General features: G+C 39.2%; 1 protein-coding gene across 2 annotated transcripts in view; it reads right to left on the bottom strand.

The window, feature by feature from the left end:
- Positions 1–25,093, bottom strand: part of YWHAE (tyrosine 3-monooxygenase/tryptophan 5-monooxygenase activation protein epsilon) — a 34,798-nt gene extending 9,705 nt beyond the window's left edge. For both annotated transcript variants that reach the window (XM_070390289.1, XM_005888230.2), the window contains exons 1-2: positions 24,918–25,093; positions 1,830–2,029 (exon numbers count right to left, since the gene is read on the bottom strand). In XM_070390289.1, coding sequence (XP_070246390.1) covers positions 1,830–2,029; positions 24,918–24,981 — 264 coding nt within the window. In that variant the 5' untranslated portion in view covers positions 24,982–25,093. The remainder of the gene's footprint in view (positions 1–1,829; positions 2,030–24,917) is intronic.
- Between the last annotated feature and the right edge of the window lie 786 nt (positions 25,094–25,879).

The raw sequence follows: 25,879 nt of genomic DNA, 5'->3' as shown, positions 1-25,879 counted from the left end.
TCACTAGTATCTATAGCTTACCTTTCCAATTCTTGGTATCACACACCAAGGCATTATCACGTTCCTTTCAATGTAGTTCTCCTTGATCTCAACTCCATGACTTTTATTTGTGCACTCTTAACTGTGCTACTCTAGCCTGGAATTTCTAAGTTCCAATATTTTACTACTGGATTACAACTTCTTTTTTTAGTTCCTTTACTGCTGTTATTTATACTTAGAGACACATCAAGACCTCCAGTCTCTTGACTCTTTCATCTCCCAATTTATCAGTTCCTCTCTTTGCTTCCTTTCCTTCTTACCCCAAATCCCACCATCTAGCACACAGACTTCTCTCTTCAGCACTCTCAACCTCATCTCCTCATCCCTCTGCAACACCAACCTGAATACCGACAATCCATATTCTTTGTTCCAATGTGTTTGAAGGTAATGGTCACACTGGTACCAGCTCACCACTTTCTATGTGATCCCAGGTAGTTAATCACTCAGAACACCCGTTTTTATCTAGAAACTAGAATAATATCTACCCTTTACAGGGTTATTTAAAGATTAAATACAGTAACTTGCACACATATTTTGTAATTTAGAAATATCTCACGTAAGTCAGCAAATGCCGTTTCCCCTTTCCCTCTATCCACCAAATTCACTCCATGCTAACTTTGTGACAGTTTTTTTATTCCTCTCACTGTACTTTTAAGAGTGTGTTTAGAATCAGTTTCTCAACACTCAACAGTGGGGGGCTACTCTATGCCTAATAGGATACTTAGCAGTAACCTCATCTCTACCCACTAGACCAAAAATGTCTCTACCAAATGTCCTCTGAGGAGCAAAGTCACTTCTGGTTTGAGAACCACTGCACTAGATTAAACTTTCTTGACCAAAAGCCACAGCAAGAAAAACATTACGTATCAGCATATACCCACATATAATATCTGAGACAATAAATTTACGCCCTCTGATATTTTCTATTCTATTATAAAAACAATGACTAGACCCATCTTCATAAGGATATTAACTGTCTCATTTTTGTACCCATATTACCTATCAACTGATGTACTTAACAGGCACATGAATATTGGTTAAGCTGTCCAGAATGGTAATTTCAAGTTACACAATGAAGTATTTTGTAGTCACCACAATAGAAACAATGATTAAATTAGTTGTCTATTTGTGTGGTGCTCTCTACAGCTTTCAAGGAAAAAAAAATGTCTTCTCCTCTCTCCTCAAATACTGTATAGCTTCTAATTCTCAACCCAGATGAGTAAAAGATGCAAATCCAGTAAAATATAAAATATACACTGCAGAGGTATACAACAATGTGTGTACTAGGCTATGGTCTAAACAGTCTAACACCTAAGACATCATTCTTTGGACTTCCCTCACAGCTTAATCAGTAAAGAATCCACCCGCGATGCAGGAGACCTGCGTTCAATTCCTGGGTTAGGAAGATCCCCTGGAGAAGGAAACGGCAATCCACTCCAGTATTCTTGCCTGGAAAATCCCATGGACAGAGGAGGCTGGTGGGCTACAGTCCACGGGGTCACAAAGAGTCGGACACAACTTAGCGACTAAACCACAGGATATGACGAGATATGTCTAGGATATGCAGGCCACCCAGTAGCTCAGACAGTAAAGAACTGCCTGCAATAGAGGAGACCCAGGTTCAATCCCTGGGTTGGGAAGATCATCTGGAGAAGCGAATGGCAACCCACTCCAGTATTCTAGCCTGGAGAAGCCCATGGACAGAGGAGTCTGGTGGGCTACAGTCCATGGGGTCGCAAAGGAGTCAGACACAACTGAGCGACTTTAACACTAGGATGTAACAATCTCACCATTTGCCGATATTCCCGAATCATTTTTAGTTTGTCTTCTCCTCCCTTGTTTTCTTCTTTCTGTTCAATGCTGCTGATTATTCTCCAGGAAGCTCTTCTAGCTCCAATCACATTTTTATATGCAACAGATAGGAGGTTTCTTTCTTCAACTGTCAACTCCACATCCATCCCTGCTACTTTCTTCATTGACTCCACCATTTCTATAAGTGAAAAGTAAAACCAGACCTTACAAACTAAGTTTTGTTAAAACATCCCTATCACAGTAAATCTTTTTCTGTCAAGCTAATATAAAACAAAAACAAATTTTTAAGCAAAATATTACTTTCACAATCATCAAACTAGCATGAGCAAAAAAACCAAAAACCATGTAAAAGACAAAGTAAATTAAGAGCCCAGAACAAGAGGATCTAGAATATAAACTGTATGGAACCAAAATGCCAAGTATAATTTAGTATGGCTTGGAGGCATCTCTCTCATGTAAGAGAATTAGGCATGCGCACCTACCCATTTCCTAGTAAAAGTAATTCAGCTGGCCATTTAGGATAAAAGTTTTAAATTTACAGGCTCTAAAATGCATTTTTCAAAAAAAGTGATAGAAAATACATTTTCTCTCAAATTATTTCCCAACTAAATAATACTGAATTCCTATCCCCCTCAAAAAAAATCATGGGAGGAAAGGGCATTCATTTATATAGCAAACATATAGTGAGCATTTTCATTAGTCACAAACTTAGCTTTGGATTTTCCAACCCTTCCTCCTTTAGAAGGGCGCTGTCCACCTCCTATGAATTCATTCACTTGGGTGGTTCTCACTTGTTACCACTAGATGGCGAGCAAACAAAGGGGCCCAGATAAACACTGGGAGATCTTAGTACAGGGAAAAAAAAAGGTAATAAAATGCATGTGGATGCAAAAGAAGTACCAAAATCCCCTCAAGAAACACTAACTGAACAAATATATTAATGAAGGGACTTCCCTGGTGGTCCACTGGTGGTCCAGTGGCTAAGACTCTGTGCTCCCAATGCAGGGGCCGGGGTCTGATCCTTCATCAGGGAACTAAGATCCAACACGGGCAAAGAAATAAATACAAAGAAAAGTTGCAAAGAAGTAAACAAATATATTAATTAAAACTATGGTTTTGAAAATGACTAAATGTCATTACCACCATGTGACTCTCCAACTGTACGGAATAAGAACTTTTGGTAATGAGACCCAAGGATCTGCATTTTACAAACATCCTTAGCGTACATTCTATGCATAATACATACATAATAATATGATGAAGATGGTGACTTTATGAAACACTGCTTAATGATATGCTAAATCATATGTAATCCCACGAAATGATTTCCAGGAAGTGTATCAGGGAGTTAATACAGGAAGTTAATACAAATATTAAGATGGTATGATCTCTAGAAACACTGCAGTAGTTCCTTACACCATAAAACTATACACATGTCCAGAGCAACTTTATTCACCATATTCAAAAGGCGAAAACAACCCAAATGTCCATCCATACAATGGAATACTGCTGCTGCTAAGTTGCTTCAGTCGTGTCCGACTCTGTGCGACCCCACAGACGGCAGCCCACCAGGCTCCCCCGTCCCTGGGATTCTCCAGGCAAGAACACTGGAGTGGGTTGCCATTTCCTTCTCCAATGCATGAAAGTGAAAAGTGAAAGTGAAGTCGCTCATAAAAAACAAACTACTGATACAAGTAACAGCATAGGTGACTTTAAAAAACACCATGCTAACTGAAAAAAGCCAGACCTAAATGGACTATGATTCCACCTAAATCAAGTTAGAGAAAAAACTAAAACTATTAAAACAGAGAGGAAGTGGCTATCAAGACATGGGGGTGAAGTGAGGGGCTGATGAGCAAAGGAGTACAAAGGAAATTTGGGGGAAATAGAATTGTTCTGTGGTGGTTACATAATTGAGCACATTTACTAAAACAATTTTATGTGTAAAGTAGTGTATTATAAAATCTTACCCCAATACAGCTGAATTTTTTTAAGGCGATTCTGAAGCTTTAAAAAAAATATTAGAGCATATATGGTAATAAGACCATTAATTCATTTGTGGGAGCCTGAGAGCATTCATTTGAAACATCCAATTTTTTTTAACCACAGCCATGGAAAAATGACTGTGGCAGTGTTTAGAAGTAAAGGGGATTATCATTTCAAGCTCACTGCCATACTAGTTCTCCAACAAAGCAATTTAAAAAGTAACCTAGGGCTAGGTAAAGGTAAAAGCTAAGGTTACTAGGTAAGGAATCCACCTGCCAACGTAGGAGACACTGGTTAGATCCCGTGTGCCCCAACTACTGAGCCTGTGCTCTAGAGTCAGGGAGCCACAACCGCCAAGCTCTCTCACTGCAACTACTGAAGCCCAAGCACCCTAGAGCCCATGCTCTGCAACAAGGGAAGTCACCAAAATGAGAAGTGCAAGCACCACAAACTAGAGTAGCCCCTTCTCCCCGCAACTAGAGAAAAGCCTGTGTAGCAACAAAGACCCAGAACAGCCAAATATATATAAATTTTTAAATTAAATAAAAAGTAACCCAGCTACACCAACAAAGGACCATAATTCTTTTAAATTACAGAGCTTTACAACATTATATATGGAAAAACATTACTAAAATATCTAAAAATTGGGATTCCCCGGTTAACCCAGCAGTAAAGAACCCACCTGCAATGCAGGAGATGCAGGTTCAATCCCTGAGCTGGGCAGATTTCCCTGGAGAAGGAAATAGCAACCCACTCCAGTATTCTTGCCTGGAAAATCCAAAGGACAGAGGAGCCTGGTGGGCTACAGTCCATGAGTTCACAAAGAGACGGACATGACTGAGCAACAACTATATATATCTATGCCACACTTTATTTATCCATTCAGTTAATGTACTTTTGTACATTGACTTCCCACTTTTTAGCTATTATGAATAATGCTCCTATAAACATTCATGTAAGAATGTACACAAGTCTCTTGAATATATACTTGAAGACTGAAACTGTAAATAGGGTCGGCAAGTGAGGATGATTCTAATTTCTCCATAATGTCACCAACACTGGTTAGTTTCCTTTTTTTTTTAAAGTCACCCTAGTGGGCATCAAGAAGTATCTCAGATTTTGATTTGCATTTCCTTGATGGCTAATGATGGTGAGTATCTTTTCATATGCTAATTGGCTATTTGTGCCTGCTCTTTGGAAAATATCCATTCAATGCTTTGCCAGTTTTTGAGTTACCTGCTTTTTAATTACTGAGTTTAAAAGCCGGAATTCCCTGGTGGTCCAGTGGTTAAGACTCCAAGATCCCAATGCAGGGAGCCTGGGCTCAATCCCTGGTCAGGGAACCAGATCCCACATGCTGCAACTAAAAAAAAAAAAAAAAAAAAACCCACATGCCGAAACTAAGACCCAGGGCAGTTAAATATATTAAAAAAAATTTTTTTTTTTTAAACAGCAGTTACTTTTTAAAAGCCCAACACTACTCATAGCTCTTTGCCTTCAGAAATGTCTCCATTCCAGGAGGAATAAGACAAAGGGTAGCATGAATAAGAAGAGGAAAGAGCTTTATGCTGCTGCTAGAAGTCTTACAACCAGTGCTTTATACCAATTTGTGCAAATTATGACTATAGTGAAATTCTCGTAACACTGGTGTCATCCTTAACACCTTTTAACACTTAGCATCCATTTAACACCAGCAATAGAAACATAATCCTAACTACAATATACCCCCACCAAACCATGTGAAAACCCTATTTATCCTAAATTCTAGACTAGTCACACCATTAAAACCTCCAACAGCAGAGGATTAACACTAGTTGTATTCACATAAACTTCTCAAACACAATTAGCATTTCATGAAATCACCTTTGCAGCAACAATTTTTAGCAATGAGATCTCAGCATTTCTTGCACAAAGGGAGGCTGTCAAATCTCTCTGCGGCAGATATGTTCACAATTTATGAATCAGAGAACAGCAATTTCACGATCAAATCACTATTTGTGGAGGCAGAGTTGGGTACATGAGGTTTAGGCAACAATATACAATTCCTGGGACTCTTGACAGTTGGGGGACTATGGGTAGCTAACTGAAAATCACCACGGTTACAAAAACTCTGAAATATGTAATCCTCACAACTCAAAGGACATCTGAACCAAATACTAAGCTTGTTTTGTTCCAGGTCATTTCTCGTTCATTGAGTAACAGCCTAGTCCATTACACTGAACCAGCTTGCCTCTATTTGTTACTGACTACCCTACTGTGTGCAGTAAACCACTTCAGTTGTGTCCAGTTCTTTGCAACCCCATGGAACCATGGGATTATCCCTGCAAGAATACCAGAATGGGTTGCCATTTCCCCCTCCAGGGGATTTTCCCAACCCTGGGATCAAACTCGTCTCTTATGTCTCCTGCCTTGCCAGGAGAGTACCACTAGTGCCTCCTGGGAAGCAGTAAATGCCTATACTACATTCAAATAATATTTCCAATTAACAAGACTATGGAGAGACTCATAATATTATATGATCTGATCTTGAATCCTGTACATGAAATGACTAACGAAGACCAAAACTCTTTCATAATACAAAGTCAAGGCATTTGGGTATATTCTGAGAACTTGGCATACCGTATTCTAGAAGCCTTATGGATTCATCTGCTATAGATTATCCACAAGAGGCACAAAGTATGTGAATGTGAAGGCTATAGACTTGTCTTTTATACGGAAAAGTGACAGGCTGGTGAAAAAAAAAAGGAGAGGGCAAGAAATAAACCCATCAAAATAATCTGTAACAGAGGATTGAAAAGTGTCATTTTAAATAATAACCAGATTTGATTTCCAATCAAGAGCCCCTTAGGGTATAGGGTATGTTTACAGAAACAGTCAACAGGGAAAAAAATCCAGCTCTTCCTTTTATCTATTTAAAAGACTAAGATGACCTACCACTTCACACCCCTTGGGATGGCCACTATTAAGAAACCAGAAAACAGGTGTTGGCAAGAATGTGGAGAAATTGGACCCTGTGTCCTATTAGTGGACATGTAAAATGGTACAGTTGCTGTGTAAACAAGTATGGTGGCTCCTTGAAAATTTCTGAATAGAATTAGCGCATGACCCAGCAACTCCCCCTTCTGGGTAAATACCGAAAAGAACTGAAAACAGGGTCTTAAAGGGATATATTTGAGTATTTTTATAGCAGCCTTATTCACAATAGTTAAAACATGGATGCAACCAAGTGTCCATCCATGAATCCATCGATGAATTAATAGTATACACATCAATGAATAGTATACACTTGCAATGGACTATTAAAAAGGAAATTCTGCAATTTGCTACAACAGAGATGAACATTGAGAACAGTATGCTAAGTAAAAGAAACCAGTCACAAAAAGACAAATATTATACAATTCCACTCATATGAGATACTTAAATTTGTCATAAAGTATAATGTTAGTTGCCAGAGGCTGAAGGGAGAAAGTGAAGTTACTGTTTAATGGATAGTTTCAATTTTACAAGATGAAAAGAATTATGGGGGTGGATAGTAATGGCTACACAAAAATATAAATGTATTTATTTACCACCACTGAACTATACATTTAAAAATAATCAACATGGTAAATTTTGTTATTTTGTGTATTTTCTCTCTCTCACACATACACTAGCCCACAAACACAATGAAGATAAACTAAGTAGCTTGTCCCAAACTCTGTAGTCCCCCTTTCTCAATGAAAAGTAATCCAAATGACAGACATGATGATAATAGCAGAATTTCAATTAACTGGGGAGTGGTGAAAAGAAACTCCTCCATAGACCCAACATGAGAATAAACTTAAGACAATAAATTTATTTCTAGCTTACATGAAGGCAAGCTTCCCAAATCACTATGTCAAATGGAAAGAATGCAAAGTTATCTCAGGGGTGATGCAGAACTATCATGGGGAAAGCCAGAGGGGAAAAAGGCAAAGTACCTCTGCAAATTGTAAAACTCTGTAAAATTCACCTGGTTGTAATGATAAAAATCATCTCAATAAAAATCTCTCTAGACCAATTTTTAATTGTCAGGAATTGCTGTTTGAAATTATTAGTCTGGGATCTATCAGAATGTATTTTGTATGTATATATCTGAACTAACAGAAAAGTGTTTACACCCCCAAGATACATTAATATTTCTATTAAACGAGAGTACTTTTTCAAAAGCGAAAGATCTATTGTTAAATTAGAAGTAGCAGTGTAGGATCTGTACTTTTCAATATAATGCCACCATTTCCCCCTATTTAGCTTTTTTACTTTACCACACGATGACTATTATCTTACAGACACTTTACAAAATAAAAATCTGAAATAAGGATAATACAATAAGTAAAAAAGAATCACCAACACAAAAAGCCATTCTTCACTAAATGAGAACAGCAAGAGGGACAGAATAAATATCTTAATTTTCCAATTGCTGAGAAAAAGTTTTGTTTTGTTTGGCTGTGCCGCATAGTGTGTGATCTTAGTTCCCCGACCAGGGATCAAACCCACACTCCTGCTGTCTTAACCACTGGACTGCAAAGAAGCCCCCAGTGTCAAACAGTTTAAACACTTTAGAACATTCTCATCTTAGGACTATCAGGGAAAGGTAAGATATATGAAGATAAATGGCTCTTGTACCATACGCAGAAAAAATATTTGTGTCATCTGGGCTAAAAGAGGGAAAGAGAACAGCAGCAAAGGAAAACCTAATGTCTGAGTTACGGGGAGGGAGAAGTTTCCCAATTAATAAAAGCAGAAAACCAGACTTGTGTCAGCAACAATATTTACAGAGTAGCTAGACTGAGGACAAAGAAAGAACTAAAAAGCCTAAGATGAAAGAGCTCCACTTGGCCAAAGAGCTTAATGTGATGAATGTCTCCCTTAAAATCTCAATACTTAGTTCTGAAGAGATATGGTTTAGAAATTAAGGAATGAAAAGAAGGAACTCCACCACAGACTGAGTTTGCACAAAAGGGGGGAGTGTTACACCCTTTAATTACTCATCCACAATGAGGCATGCCACGAATGCAAAATGCTCTTCACGTGACAGCATGTACATACTTAACCCAACAGCCAAAGGATGGTTTTATTCATCTTTAGAGAACCTGACATATAATCTTGAGACAGATCAGCCTCCCCTAAGACTTTGGAAAGCAGAGAGGCCTGGATGTTATCTATTTAACATCTCAAAACTCAAAGTACAAAGAGAAAGTCAACGTGTTTTCAACCTTTCTGAACTGCAATTGATAATTCTGTATTCCCAAAGGATAGAACAGGTGTGCTTGGGAACCAAATTATTCTCCAAGTCTCAGAGCCTTGACACAACAAAGGTTTCCTTCTCAAATGTTTGGGAGAGGCCACTATCTTTAAGCTGTACCATTTGGTACTTCAGGCTTGGTACTTCAGTCCAAGAAGCAAGGGGAGAAACAAGAAATCAGCAAAGGGTTCGTCACTGCCACTACACAGTTAGACAGACAAAAATTTCTGCTCACATTTCACTGGCCAAAACAACTCACATGACCTCACTGCTCAAGTACAAGAGGCTGGAAGAAGGGGGGAGGGCACACCACAGTGACTCAATATAGCTTTAAAAAAAGCCAATGAAACCACACTAAGATTTTTAAAAACTGTCAAATCAGACATTACTTGTAAAAGCATAGATATGCATCGGAATTACAGGCAATTAACGCAGATAACGAATTTTGCCTATGGTTAATGACAACGGAGGCAATAACTTAAAATGTTCCAAGTTAAATTGTTACTGTATTTGATAAAAAGAAGTTTCAAGTGTGTTGGGAAAAAAATTTCCAAGGTACTAAATCTAAGAGGAATTTACCATATACTGCAGATCTTTAGAATGAGTCCCAGAAAATGACCAATTCATATAAGAAGCAGTCTTCACTGAGATACTTCTGATCTCATGAAACCAATGACAGTATTTCTATAGAAAGTTACCTTTGTGAGAGGTTTCCCTGGTGGTCCAGTGGTTAAGAATTCGTCTTGCAATGCAAGGAACACAGGTTCAATCCCTGGCCTGGAAGATCCAACATGCTCGGAACCCACTAAGCTTGTGTGTCACAACTACGGAGTCCACGTGCTGCAACTACTGAAGCCTGTTTGCCCAGAGCCTGTGCTCCACAAAAGAAGCCACCACGATGAAGAGAGCAGCCCCCGCTCTCCACAATTAAAGAAAGCTTGCGTGCAGCAACAAAGACCCACCACAGCCAAAAACATAAATCTATTTTTTTTAAGGAAGTTATTTATGTGAATGTCCAGGTATTATGCTGCTTTCAGATCATCTGATGGACCCATGGCTTCTGTGAGGTTTCTATGATTCACTTCTTAGTAGCAATGACCATTAATATTTAGGAATATACAGATAGAGCCAAATTTTTTCTAAAACTATCCTTTTTCTGTGTCACAGTGACAAATACACTACTGGCACCAACAATTATGTACCATAAAGCATAGAAAAGAAATTTGATTTGGGTAATTTTAAGGGCAGGTATTATCAGCTAACCATCAAACAAATTCAGTATTATCCCTAGGGAACATGGTTTTTGACAGAGCTATATTTTCATAAACCCATCAGATTAAGCTGGTTACAAAAATATATTCTCAGAAAAAAAAAATATACATAAATATTCTCAGAAAGCGAAAGTGACTTATATTGGCAATAGAACATTAAAATCCCTGCCGAATTTGACAATTTAGTTTTACCACTAATAATTCAGCTATGTCACAAAGTGTGTGATACATCACTTTAAAAGGTTTTTTGCACTTTTGAGTGTGCTTCCAAATCACTAAAGAGTTCTATGCGGTGCCAAAACACAACTTAAGATTTTACATTACTCAAAATAGTAACTCAGTCCATTGAAAAATTCTTAACTGGGAACTCCCTAGCAGTCCAGTGGTTAGGACTCCATGCTTTAACTGTCAAGGGGCTGGGTGTGATCTCTGGTTGGGAAACTAAGATCACAAACCACATGTTGCAACCAAAAAAAAAAAAAATCTTTTTAATTCCAACAGTTAATAATGTGGAAAAGATCTAAAAACACAATAAAAAGCTAATGTGTGTAGTTTTAGGAGTCTTCTTCTATCACTGACATGTTCCTAGAGAAATAAAATGCTACAGTAGTCACTAGTTACCTTTCATTAAAACTGACCAAAATATCAACACACATCTTACACGTATTAAGAAAGAACTATTAAAAAAGTAATCTGAGTAAAGAGTTTGGTCAAGATTTGGAAGTCATTCCTGGGATTTTTCTTTAAACAAAAGTTTAAATGGCTTAAAGCAGACAGAATTAAAAATGTGACATCTACAAGTACATTTTGTGTTGAGTACCAGGAAACAAGCAGGATGCTGAAAACAAAATAGGGGGTCTGGGAAGCCTCTCAAAGGGGTCTTATTTTATTCCAGTTATCATTTTTACTATTCTTGTCATAGCTACATATAACTTTGACCTACATCACTTAACCTTTATGAACCTGTTTCCTCACCTACAATTTGGAAGATAGCCACCACTCACTGGGTTATGAGGGTTAAAACAAGATTGCATCATTAACTCCCTGGCACCTAATAGGAACTCAATAACATGTTAAAATCCTTTTCTTTGTTTGCCTCTTGTAAGATTTAAAAACAAACAAACAGGAATCCAGGAAGATGTAAGCACTTGGAGTGTTGACAAAGCACTTGACACAGTAATGAGCTAAATAAAGAACACAGAACTTAGTCTTAATGGCATCTAGAATGAAGAATCCTTTCCAAATGGTTTTCAATTTACTTCACTCAGATCCACCAGAGGAATCACTATCTTCATAAACAATAAGACTTTAAACTTCAAATGACTCCTTAATCCATGGGCTGCAGAATATATGTTGTGTTAGCAGGCATGAAAACAGCGTTAATTTCATTGTACATCTCCATCAGAGCTCTTGGGTGACCAGGTGCACTGTCAATGAGCAGCAATATGTTGAAAGGAATCCTTTTTCTTAAGCAGTAGGTCTCAATAGTGGGCTTAAAATATTCAATAAAGAATGTCATAAATAGACATACTAAACATCCAGGCTTTTTTGTTCCATTTATAGAGTGCAGGCAGAGTAGATTTAGCATAATTTTTACGGGCCCTAGGATTTTCAGAAATCAAGAAATGAGCACTGGCTTCAACTTCAAATCACCAGCTGCATTTGTCCCTAATAAGCATATCAGCCTGTCCTTTGAAGTCAGGCACTGACTTCTCTCTGTTTCCAGTAGAAGGCTATGAGACATATGTTTGACACTGGTCTTCAAAGCTCTTCCATGGTAATTCAGTAACAACTGCCCACAGAGGTAGTTAGCCTGATAATACACCTTTATCGGCTATCAGCTGGCCCTCACGTTCCAACTGATGTTTCCTTCACCAACAAAGTAAATCACTGGCTCCTAAATCTTTTTGTTTCAGGGTCCACTTCTTGAGAAACTCAAACTAAGAAACTGCAGTTGAAGAACATTGTCTATAATCCTTGATACGGAAAGTACAGTCTGAAGACAAGTAACATCAGACATCAGCTGGCTTATGAAAAAGCAGAATCCACCCCCCCAAAAAAAAAAAAGAAAAAGCAGAATCCCATCCACCATCACAACCCTCTGGTTATCATTTCTACTTAAAGACCACCTCTGGGTGATCTGTATACCAATTAATGTAAAATTCAATGGTCTATAAGGATTACTGTTTCAAATTTGCAGAGACTTACTTTATGACTGCATAATGCATTTTTATAAATGTTCTATTTGTGCTTGAAAATAATGTATACTCTCTTACAGCTGGGTATATATTTTCTTTTATGTTCTTTCATCCAAGCTTGTTAATTGTGTTGTTCAAAGTTTCTACACTTGTGTTTGTCTGCCTGACTTACCATTTACTAAGAGATGTTTACTGAAACCTCCAAATACAGTAATAGGTTTGTCAACTTCTTCCCATAGTTCTTACTATATACACTTCGGAGCATTACTTGCATTGTTTTATACTCTTGCTGAATTAAACTTTTTATCATTACAAAAAATACACATAGAACTTAAATCTAATAAATAAAGCCTCTTGTATAACCTGGCTTCATTTTTTTTCTTTCTGGCCCAGACAATTCCATTCTTAGGCCTCATATGCTTCACCCCATATCGTACTTTTGATGATACATCTGAAGCAACCCCCCTCTCCCACCATCCAAATCTTATCCACCCCAATGAGTATCTCATCTATCAAAACTAGGAAAACTAAAAGTGAAAGTGAAGTTGTGTCCAACTCTCTGCAACCCTATGGACTGCAGCCCACCAGGCTCCTCCATCTATGGAATTTTCCAGGCAAGAGTACTGGAGTGGGTTGCCATTTCCTTCTCCAGGAGGAAAACTAAACTCCTAGTAAACTCCTTTATATTAGGTATCATAAATTATTTTATCATTCACAAGGGGGAACATTCTTAAGAAATGTTAAATAAATATCTATTGATTAAATAGTACAATGAAAGAAAAAAAAGTACAAGAATGGATATATAGGAGAAATCTTCAGGAATGTCTGTGAAGAGGAAGACGTGAACTCCTAATCCTATCAACTAATCAAAACATAGTATGAAAATACAGAGGCAGATACAGGGAAAAGTGAGAGAAATCAATAAACTACATTAAATTAAGGGGAAAAATTAGTCAGAGGTCCATCCATAAGGTATGCAGTGCCACTCAAAAATAAGAATTGACAATTTTTTTTAAAAACTAGACAAAAAATTATGCAGTATTGCCACAGAAATTTATCATATTCTCAAACTCAGGGTCTTTGCTAATTATAATATTTAACTCTGGAAAAATGGCTGAGAAAGCCTCTAAGTGAGCTCTACAAAGTCATCTAGTCAAATACAACTATATACCTAAAGTCTGTATTACAGTTGCGTACCCATCAAATGCCTTAATTTTTTAACTTTTTTAAATTATGAAAGTATGATAACACATTTACGGGAGACTAGAAAAAAACAGGACAAGCTTACATATAGTTCCATTATATATCAAAGGCCGTAAGAAGCATTCTCTGATGCTAAGTCACTTCAGTCGTGTCCGACTCTGTGCGACCCCATAGACGGCAGCCCACTAGGCTCCCCCATCCCTGGGATTCTCCAGGCAAGAACACTGGAGTGCGTTGCCATTGACTCTAATTCAGTGCATTCTCACTGAATGGACCCTAATTCAGTGCATTCTCAGTGACTCTAATTCAGCGATACGTTTGAAAAATGATCTATTCCAGTGGTTCTCAACCATGGCTGCACAGTAAAATCTCTTAGAAAGGTTTCCTTCCTTAAAGGTAGACTGACAAAGGTGAACAAATGAGAAATTTTAAAATTTTCCTGTTAGACTGGTTGAAATGGTCCAATTTTTAAAAACTTCTTTTATATTCAAAATGTTTTGTTGAGGGAAAAAGGCACATGGCTGAATAACATATATAATGACTTTTCAAAGAAAGAATGTAGCATATTATGTATATATACTATAAACACATATTTATTTTAGGAAACTTCACACATCTCTGAAACCCAGATTTTTCTTAATCAATGGTATGTCATGATGTAGTTAGCATCTTATTACTTTATGTAAATAAAATAATACATCTTTTACAATTGCAAAAGATAAAGGAAGGACCATATTAACAGTATATATTAACTGTTGGAAAGAGGAAAAACTGACTTGACTTAGCAACTGGTCTAAACCCAAGGTCAAAAGACCCACCTGAAAAGCCATGTACTGAAAAGATACATAAAGAGAAAGGTTGTATCATTAAGTTCCTAGAGCTTCTAAGCTTCAGTCTCATATTAAGAATTTACAAACGGTAGTATTTTTCTCATGCTCAACACTGTTTAATTTCTTGATTCCTTGATTAAACAAAATACAATGTGAACATACTCAATGGCCATATGAAAAAGCTAGGGGATTGACGAATAAGCACTAGTTAAGACTCCAAAGCTAGAAAGAAACAAAGACTCTCACAATGGGTGATGAGAAAGGAGACACTTCTTTAAAATATAAAACACTAAGAAAAATTCCAAATTAATAAATGGAATTCTACTGATTACACTTAAGGAATCATATATATAATCTAATAAATCCAGTTTCTTACAACTGAATTTTACTGTCAAGTTTAACACTGAGACCAATTCTTGTCTGGAAAGAACAATGAGGGTAGAGTCTTTCTAAATTCTCTTTATCCTTGACAACTAGCAAAAAAAAAAAGATGAAATTCCATTCATGTTATTTGGGAGGAGAAGCAGGACTTTATACACCTCTTCTCCCAAATGATCAGAATACCCAGAGTCCCTGTGCTGCATGGTTCCTAGAGAACTATGTGACAGTGCTGCACTGAAAGAACTGCAAATGCAGCAAATCTGAATCCATTATCCTGGGGACAAAACAGACCTAGAAAGTGCAAATAGGTAAAATCAACTAAAGTAAAAAAAAGCAAAACCAATCTCTGAGGGAAAACATTCACGGACACTCCCTCACTAATCCTGGTGGTTCCTTAAAAGTCGATGTCACTTGGGGTATACTGAGGCCTCACCTTGCAGGCCTTCTGACCACCACTCACATTACGCTTAATTATATAAAATGAATATTATATAATTAAGTGAACCAGTAGCTCAGCTGACTGGAGTAAAACCCAAAGTTACAGACACAATCCCCAGCTGAAATTAATTTGTTTCATAGCTACTTTCATCTCTTCACTAGAAAATATACTCAAACCTACATATTACTCTTCTGTCTTCTTCCTATATAAAAGGTAACAGAATTAAGCCAAAAGACTGTTCAAAGCAACCTCTGAGTCATAAAATTAAAATGTAAGGAACAAAAAAGAGCAACTGGCTTGAACTAATGTCTCCATACATATAAATATGAAAGTGAGTGGAGTATCAGCTTGGACATGAAAAGACTAGCTGAAAAAAAAAAGAAAAGACTAGCTGAATCCCAGCGATCCCCTACTGTTGTCATTGTTCCTAAGGTTCTTAATCTTCACCTGTAAAATGGGTAGCACCTTCTCTGCAGGGTTGTTTTTGAGGACGGAGATAATGGTAAGCACCTGCAATAGCTGCCAATAAATAGCAGATGGTATTAATGTAGGACTTTATGATTACAGTCTACGAAAATAATTTTTGAGGAAAACTTTTGCTAATATCACGTAACTCTAGTTAATTAATGAAGAAAAAAGGTAGCTTTCTACAAAAGTCTTTGATATGGGACAGGAACCAGCACCAGATATAATGCCCTACAATTACACCAAACACCAGTATTGTTATTGACTAACTCAAATTAACTCTTAATTACACATGCTAATAGAAGAGTAATTCTAAAAAGCATTTATATAGGGACTTCCCTGGTTGTCCAGTGGTTAAGAATCTGCCTTGCAATGCAGGGACACAGGTTTGAGGCCCGGTTGGGGAACTAAAATTCCACACATGCCGCGGAGCAACTATGCCCACGTGCCTCAACAACTGAAGCCGCAACTACAGTCCTCTCGCTCTGACAAAAGGCCCCGCATGACGCAAAGGTCCCATCCCAAGTGCTGCAACTAAGACCTGTCTCGGCCAAATAAATATTTTTAAAAATAAAAGCATTTATAAAAAATATAAGTTTTATAAAAAATTATAAAAAGTTTATAAAAATATAAAAAGCATTTATAAAAAATATAAAAAAGCAAAATAAGCCCCTTGAACGGACTTTTTGTCTATTTTGTTTACTGATGAATCCCAAGTGCCTAGTACATACTCTGAATACTAAGGCTTTTCAAACACAATACTCTTGACACTCAAATGTGTACCATTTTTCTTATTCACCCACCAGCCTAAACAGAGGAGCCTCTCACTCTAAAATTAATTTGTATCTTCTCTTAAAAAAAAAAGAGTAAAACATTTTTAGCCTTGGGAATTCCCCTTTCACTGCCAAGGGCCTAGGTTTGATCCCTGGTTGGGGAACTAAGATCTGATAAGCCATGCAACCGGTCCAATAAAAAAAAACTTACCCTTTAAAAAATTTTAAACATTCCTAACTAGTTTCTGGTAGGTAGAAAAACAAGACATCCTTTTACAAAGATTTTACAATTTTGACTGCAGAAAGGTTATCGTTCCCATTAGTCTCAATACTGACAGAGGGGGAAAAAAATCCCTCTTACTCTACTCAAAACAGATTTCTCCTCAGAATTTAAGAAGATACTCCCTCAGGCGTGCATACCATATCTATCTGTAGCAGAACCAAAAAGATGAAGTGAAGAGGAGGTAGAGGTAGAAAGAGAAAGACTGGGAAGTAAACGACCAAAGGCACACATGGGAGGGGAGGAAAAAAAGAGCTCAAAGTCTAAATCTTTCCATAACTTCTGCAAAATTTCACACAAACCTTAACTTTCACAATAATGTATTTTTATTTTATTTGGCTGCACCCGGTCCTAGATGTAGCATGTAGGCTCTTTAGTTGTGGCATGTGGGATTTAGTCCCCTGGCCAGGAACTGAACCCATGCTCCCAGCATTGGGAGCTCAGGGGTCTTAACTACTGGACCACCAGGAAGTTCCCAGAGTTAACTTGGCCGGGGGTGGGGGGGGTCTACTCTGCACCAAAAAAATTTTGTAGTAATACCTTTTGACAAACTTATAGAAGCAAAATCATAACTGTCTTACATGACATTTTTATAGTCAAAGGGCATATGTTTTGAAATTTTCATGGTAATCCTATCAAAATGTTTACTAATTTATAATTTAGCCCATTATGGGCAAATTAATCACACAAACTCCTAAACAGGACACATTTCTACAACACAAAAGAAGTCACAACAGCCATTCCAAAGTCCTACTGTATCTTCAAATGACTAACCACCAAGGATTTAGTAGTATTAATTCATAGCTTTCTTTTATCAGAACCCATTCACTGCCCAAGGCTTACACTAAGCCTTTAGAATCACTTCTCATGAAACTGGTAATAATTTTTCCTAGTCAGTAACCTGAGACTGTTAACATACAAATATTTTTAACACTGATCTATTTTTTTTTTTAAACTATAAAACCTTTCATCCCAAACCTATACACAACAGGTATTATATTCGCTAGGGAGATCAGTATATCCTCCTGGATATTAACCTGAAATTAGTATCAAAGAACTGCCAGGGAAGTCCCTCTTACTTCCCTGGCAGTCCACTGGTAGGGGGCACAGGTTCCATCTCTGGTAGGGGAACAATCGCGCATGCCACGATAGGGCCGAAAAGAACTACATGTCAGCTCATAATGGCCAAAGAATAGCTTTATATCACTTGAGAATAAATTTGGACAATCTTCATCTTCTGGATATGCAATTTTACAGAAGAGTTAAGATTAAGGATTTTATTTTGAAAACCTTTATACAAATATAACTTGGACACTAAATCCATGAGAATACACTTGCTAAGTATAACTCAAGAAAGGTTATTCTCTAATATGTATGTAGTTCTGCAGCAAAAACATTCACATCATCTCTGACAATAGGTAATACAAAGTCTTCACAATTAATACTACTACCTCATAATTACACGTTGTAGCAGAGAAGGCAATGGCACCCCACTCCAGTACTCTTGCCTGGAAAATCCCATGGACGGAGGAGCCTGGTAGGCTGTAGTCCATGGGGTCGCTAAGAGTCGGACAGGACTGAGCAACTTCACTTTCACTTTCATGCATTGGAGAAGGAAATGGCAACCCACTCCAGTGTTCTTGCCTGGAGAATCCCAGGGACAGAGGAGCCTGGTAGGAGGCCGTCTATGGGGTCGCAGAGTCGGACACGACTGAAGCGACTTAGCAGCAGCAGCAGCAGCAGTGTACAAAACCCCACAAGTTCGTAACACCCTGTAAATTAGCAAGCAAGGTAGACACTATTAATCTCCATTCTACAGATGGGGAATTCAGAATGATTCCAAGGCCTCTGCACTATACCACATCTGCCAAAGTATGAAAGTCATAATTCTTACTCATAGTAATGTGTCTCCTTGAAATTTTACACAAAGAGTTTAACAAACACATTTCATACTGCTTTAGCTAGATAAAATCCTGCCCTAATCACAAATCAATAACCCATCTACCCAGCTACTGTAATGGACCACTGGAAGAGGGACAATAAATTCAAGATTAAATTTCAAAAAAGATAAATCAGCATAATGATCATGCTTTCTGAACGATTCAGGATTTGGTGTTTCTGAACATAACAGTCATGACAAGACTCAGGTGAAGACTTTAAAAATGTTATTTGGGCGACTTCCCTGTAGTCCAGTGGCTAAAGCTCTGTGCTCCCAATCCTGAGGGCCTGGGTTCAATCCATGGCCAAGGAACCAGATTTCGCATGTTGCAGCTAGGAGTTCGCACACTGTAACTAAAGACCCCCTCTTCCTCAACTAAGACCTACTACAGACAAATAATTTTTTTTTAATGTTATTTGGAGGAGAAAGGTCTGAACGTAAGACAGATGCTGCTGCTAACACCTAAGGCAAGTATTTTTATACACAAGTCTAGCTCAAAGTAGACATATATAAAACCAACACACTTGGCTTTGACACTATCAGTCAAATTGACTAGTTGGTATGCCAGCAAGCTCTATTTTCAGCAACTACCATATCCATGACTTTTCTAGCTCCTATTTGGGGGAAAGGGGACTGCGAGGAAGAAAGCTTTCACTTTGCCTTTTATTTGTCTAATGTTCTGCCAAATTGTAACTTCACTGGAAAGAAAACCAATATTCTGGGGGTTCAGATCTAAGATCTTGGTGGTAGAGGGATGGACAAAGCTTAGGGAACTTTCTCAATGAGACAACCAGCGCAGCAAGAAATGGTCTTAAGTAGTATGATTATGGGATTCCCAAGTGGTTCAGTGGTAAAGAATGCACTTGCCAAGGCAGGAGACACAAGAGATGTGGAGTTCAATCCCTGGGTAGGAAGAAATCCTGAAGGAGGAATTAGCAACCCATTCTAGTATTCTGGCCAAGAAAATCCCATAGACAGAGAAGCCTGATGGGTTACAGTCCCTAGTGTACCAAGAGTTGGACACAACTGAGCGCACACATGCATGCATACACACACACACACACACACATATACACGAACACATACGGAATGATCATAGGTCAAGTTTGCAGCTCAAGACAACCCATTTCACAATTATGAATTCGCATCCCTTCATTTCAAGGTATCTCGATTTGGATTATAAATTATGATGACCCTTTTATTATTACGGCAGTTATCACAACTTGGTAAACTTAAATGAACTTCTGAAACAGTTCCTAGGAGTGTGACCCGCATGAATATTTCATGAGCTCAAACAATAAAAGTTATCTAAACAAACCAAGTTGTCAACTTCGATATATCAGTATATAACTGTATCAAACTGTTAACTAACCACTTCAAAAACAGTAAATATATAATTTTGTTTCTGTTTCCCACTACTCCTTAACAGATTCTGTCTGATAGCTAGCTAAGCTACTATTTGGAACATTTGTGAATCATTTGCCAACCTCCCTGCCCCCAAATTTCTGACTGTGTCATTAATTTAAGGGTTGCATCCATTAAGACCAGGGTGAGGGGCAGACACCTTTTAAAAGTATTTTATAGAAATGCATGGCACTAAGCTGTATCCCAGCACAGACATTGTGATAAACCAAAAAAATTTTAATACCAACACTTAAATTACCTACAATCCCTCACTGTAGCTTCATTCACCGTGCCTTGTTTTTGAAAGAAAACAAAAGGTTACAATGGATATTAGTCAAGTCACAAATACCAAGACATATTATGTGAAATAACTGCTTAAAAAAAAATTAATACTCCCTTCCCCCACAAGGCACCATCTGATTTAGTTTCACATAGGTCTTTTGTGAGTGGCTCAGGAGAAATAAGAGTACTGGCTGCTCTAAAGGTCAGACAGACAAGTTCTGGCTCTGCTATATACTTGCCAACTAGTCATGTGATATAGAAAAAAAAAATTTTAATCACTGAATCTCAAAATTCTCTTTCGTGAACCATAAAATAGAAATAACATTACTTATATCAGTATTACATGAAATAAGTAAAAAATTTTGTGAAGGTAGTCTGCGAAATGGGAAGTTCTATATAAACGCGGAATTTTATAAAGTTTAAAATTTTAACCTTTATCCTATGCCTGTCATTACTATTTAAATACGCACACTTTACTGATATATAAGGCTGAAAACTTCTGCAAAATAAGCCTTACAGACCTTCAAAGGAAAAAAAAAGATGCTTTCAGATCAACTTCTTAAAGTATTTTAAACTGATTTGTAAACTTAGATACATTAATTTACTATGATAAAATTTCACTTGCTTTATCAGGTTAAAGTCAAGAAATTTTTTAAATATTTCATACTTCCCTGACCAACCTATTAAACAACTATGAAAAAACTGTTTGTTTGTATGGGCTTTCAGTGGGTTTGCTTGTACTAAAATCCAAAATTTGCTCAATTTCATTATTTGTGTTCTTCCCCACACTAGAACTCAAATTGAGACCTTTTCGTACAAAGGTGAAAAGAGTGCCTAGAAATGTCCACAGTAAGAATTTACCCTATCACCATCTCAAACTGCAAAGATTCATGATTTCATTCTATCCCATAGTTTTGTAAACCAACAAAATAGACTGAAATAATGCCCAATATGCACAATACTGTACTGTGCACAAACAAAACTATATATAGTGTACTTGCACAAAAGTATCACAATAGAGCAACTACTTTAAATACAAAATCCAAAAGTAGGAGGAATTTTCTAACTGCATTATCCAACTCTGTTTATGATTAGGTAGGAAGAAAAAACATTCAATAAACTTAGTTGAAACAGCAGCAACAAAAATTACTGACTTAAAGGACTGATAATTAACCTGTGCTTTTAAACTCATTACTAAGTTAATTTACCCACCTTCCCCTAACAAGCTGGACATTAAGGAGTTGACTGAAAAACTGCACCCCACCCCTCAGAATAAGTCAGAGATGGGGCTCTGGTGTCTTAAAAGGGGTGCTCTCAAGCACTCAGAAGAGATGCACTCCTGGTGTTGCAGTCACAGACTGAATCAAACCTAACCCATCAAAATTTTACCCCTATCTCATGTGGAGCTCAGCTCGTCATCACAGGGAGAAGAGAAGTGAGGGAAGGACAAACCCAGCAACTACCCTACAACCCAAACGTAGTTTATGCGGATCCCTGTATTCTCAAAAGGTGTAACTTTTTACATGTCCCCACCACTATCCCTCATATGGTTCATATACATGATGCAAAGTTAAGACTTCAGTAATGCTAAAAGATGACCCGCTTAATATGACTATGAATGATATAAAAACTATCCCTAACACTACTGTTGTTATGTAACAGAAGGCTAGATTTAATCTTGAAAGTCAACCGTCCTAGCCCCAAACTTCTGTACTTTTTCTATCTGGAATTTCAAACTGTCCTTTTCCTGAAGGCAGCTTAGTTCCTCCTCCAGTATCATTAAATAGTCTCTATCAATTGATTCCAATTCTCCAGTACAGAATTAAATGATGCTACCAAAAAGTGTAGTATTAGGTTCAACATAATGTGCAAAATAAAAACATAACGTACTGCAGAAACAAGAAGCAAAGCCAGTATTTACACCCAACTACTCCAAACCAAGTCATCAAATGTATTTTTCACCTTCCCCATACTTGATAAATTGTTTGATAAATAAAACCACGGAATCATTTTTTGTTACCACAAACAAAACTGAATTATTGCACCCAATTAAGGAATGGACACAGGTACAGACTGATTCCTAATGACTGTCTTCCTCTTCTTCCTTTCCAATGAATCCCTTCCAATTTTGTGCCCAACAATCAAAGGAGTTCCGCTACACCTGGTAGATGTCATATCCCACCCGCCCCGCCCCCCCCACCACCTTTTGATCCTGAAGGACACCTCTAACATTTGATCAACGTTAAGGATGTGGCTCTACAGCCCTGTGTTGAATAACCAATTAAGCTTTTGGTCAAAAACGCTCAACACTCAATTCCAAAATATGATTTCACACTGAACTGTCACTGACTTGGAAGCTACAATCACGAGCTTCCAATCAGTATTTAAAACAAGTTCTTAAAAAAAAAAAAAAAAAACTTTCCTTTCTGGTGATCACAGCAGTTTTACTCAGAGACTAAATCCCTACAGAAGAGAAAACATTCCAATATAATTTCGAGTTTCTTCCCAAGGGCAGTGATAGATTAAGAGGGGAACTTATTTGGGGCAAGAGGAGAAGAAAAAAACTTTCATTACAAGTATACCTACAGATGTTTTGACTTTTAAATACTGAAATAAAGACAAATCTGACCTTGAGCTGTACTTCCCCATCATATTTTTCCCTCCGCCTCCTAACAAGAATCTTGTTCAATACAAAGAGCAATTTAAGGATTTATGAAACGAAATTAAGAGATCTTTACTAAATTTTGGGTTCGAGGTCTTTCCTCCTAATTTTCAAACTCCCGAATCCTAATGAATGGTGACACACATGGACTAGCCCTGAGGCTATTCACGTGACCAAAGGCATTCAAGGGAAGTCCCCACACAGCATTCTGAAGTGGCTTAATTCAAGATCAATGACACCTGAATCCAACCATCTCTCATCCCACAACAGCATTAAAAACACAAAAACCATATATATGATTTTTTGTTTTGATAATGCTAGTTTAACGGATGTGGAGTCAATTCAAGTACCAAGGTCCAAAATGGGGGGAGGGGGACCCATGTCGGGAGGGGCAATTTAAAAAAGCAGCAGTTTGGGACTGACCCAACAGACACAAGGGCATTTCAATAAAGTTCTGAAAAATGACTATGGCACCTTTAAAAACAAAGGAGCAATGAAAGAAAAATTGTTCAAATCTGCACAAACCGTTTATTAAAAATGGAGGGAAGAAAACGGATCTACCGAGATCCCTTACGTTCTTAATAGAAAACCCCAAGTCTCTGCTGAGTGCCTTGGGACTGGTAAAGATCCCCAACGAAGGAAGAACACCCATTTTAAGCCAGGGGAGTCAACCAAAATAGCCACTAAACGTTATTCGAAAAAACTTTTTATTTTTCACCAGGTCATTCCATTTGTCATAACGCTGCGTATGCACAGGAAAGTCACCATTTTTAAATGCCGTTGGACTGAAGCACAGGCATGGGAAAGGCACCGAGAGCGACCCAGGGGCTCCTTGTCTCCAGCTCCACATTCTACAGTTTACGGAAAATGCTAACAGAAACTTCGAGCTCTCCGGGCTAAGTCTGAGGAGAAGGAGCGTGAGGGACGTTTTTCTAGAGTTCCCTAGAAAAAGGCGAGATTGAACGGGAAACCCAAAAAACGCCACTACAAGCTGTGCCGGCCTAAGGGAAGGAAATCCGATCGTAGCATCTCAGCTGGCCTCCGCCCAGGGATGAGCTGCAGTGATTCCCACTCCCTCCCTCCTTCCCCCACCACCAACGAAGGCTGCCCCTCACCACAAGCCCGGAGCAGCCCTCGGCTCCTAAGGGTTCTCCTTTGTGAGACTCCACAGCCGCCGCCCCACATTGGGCCTCCGGGGAAAAGCCACCGCCCCCACCCGCCATATTTCCCTGAAAGGCGCCCGCGCTCCAGCTCCCGGTTGCCGCTCTCTCCCATGTGGCGGGTGTTTCTTCCTTCATCACGCCACCCAATTGTTCACCACGTCCCAAAACCGGCCCAGAAGCTCCCCTGGGGATTGCTCGCCCGGAGACAGCACCCGCCATCTCCTCCCCCTCCCCCGCCCCAGGACTCGCCCTCCCCTCAGCCGCCATTTTACAACCAACTCCTCCACCCCATGGCCTTGGCCTCCTAGCTCTCTTGTGTCGGCAGATGAGGACGCCCAAGGGGTCAAATTCCTGGGCCTGGAGCCTCCTACCGCTCTGGGAGCCCACAGGCTATTTCCTGCTTCCCGAATCCACGTCCCCGGGCCGGGCTCGGCGATGATGCCGCCATTTTGTCTCCCGCTCCCGGCCTCTGTGGGCGGCGGCAGAGGGTCCGAGAATTGCAGCCCCCCGTTGCCCCCCCAACTCACCGTCGTATCGCTCAGCCTGCTCGGCCAGCTTCGCCTGGTACACCAGATCCTCCCGATCATCCATAGCGGCAGCGGCTCCGGCAGGGTCTGCGCGACGGATGGAAGCGGATAGCGTCTCCGACTCTCAGCCTCTCGCTCCGCGTCCGGGCAGGAAAAATGGCGGCGCCTCAATCCGGGACTTCCGCCTGCGCACGCGGACAACTGCTCAGCTCTATGGCAACCGCTCCCTGGCAACTGGCGCGGGGGGCGGGTCCGGGTGCTCGGCGCCCGAGGAGGTTGGAACCAGCTAGACGCCCCTCCTCCGAGAGCTCAGCGGCCGCTCGAGGCGGGAACTGCTTCTGTGGGGAGGGAGAGCGCCCCGAGGGAGCGAGGTGGGCCAGGTGAGGCCGGCCTGGACCGCTCCAGAAGACCGTGAGCGGCAGAGCCTGGACTGCGGGCAGAGAAACCAGAGGCTGTGAAGGTTTTCGTAATGACAAGCCATCCTCTCTGAAACTGACTTCTCCTGTTTTCTCAGCCAGGCTCAGTCCTGGGCCTCTTTGAGGGCCCTGATGTAGCTGTGAGGGGAAGGAAGGGTCCAGTTTTCACACTTCACCTTCGCACTTTGCAGTCTTTTTCTGTTCCTCTCCCTTGGCTTTCTTTTTTCCCCTTAGGCCCGCCATGGGGTAGGAACAGAGAAGTTCTTAGAAAAGTCTGGTCTGGAGTCCAAGGTGCAGAAGAGTAGGGCCGAGATCAGAATGAGGTCCAGGAGGCAGGAATGGGAAAGAATCCATTGGTCTGTACTGCTTCCCAGTGGATTCCTAGCACCTTGTACTGAATGCAGTATGCGGTATGTTGCAAGACTAAAGCTCAGGTAATTAGAACATAAAATGTGTGGTAAAGTCTGCAATAAATGTAGAATAAGGAGACTTCCCTGGTGGTCCAGTGGCTAAGACTCCACACTTCCTGTGCAGGGACCCCGTGTT

Source organism: Bos mutus, chromosome 19 (assembly GCF_027580195.1).
Source record: "Bos mutus isolate GX-2022 chromosome 19, NWIPB_WYAK_1.1, whole genome shotgun sequence".
Lineage (NCBI taxonomy): Eukaryota > Metazoa > Chordata > Mammalia > Artiodactyla > Bovidae > Bos > Bos mutus.
The sequence above is the reverse complement of the archived record's forward strand: the minus strand, read 5'-3'. Positions and strand labels throughout refer to the sequence as shown.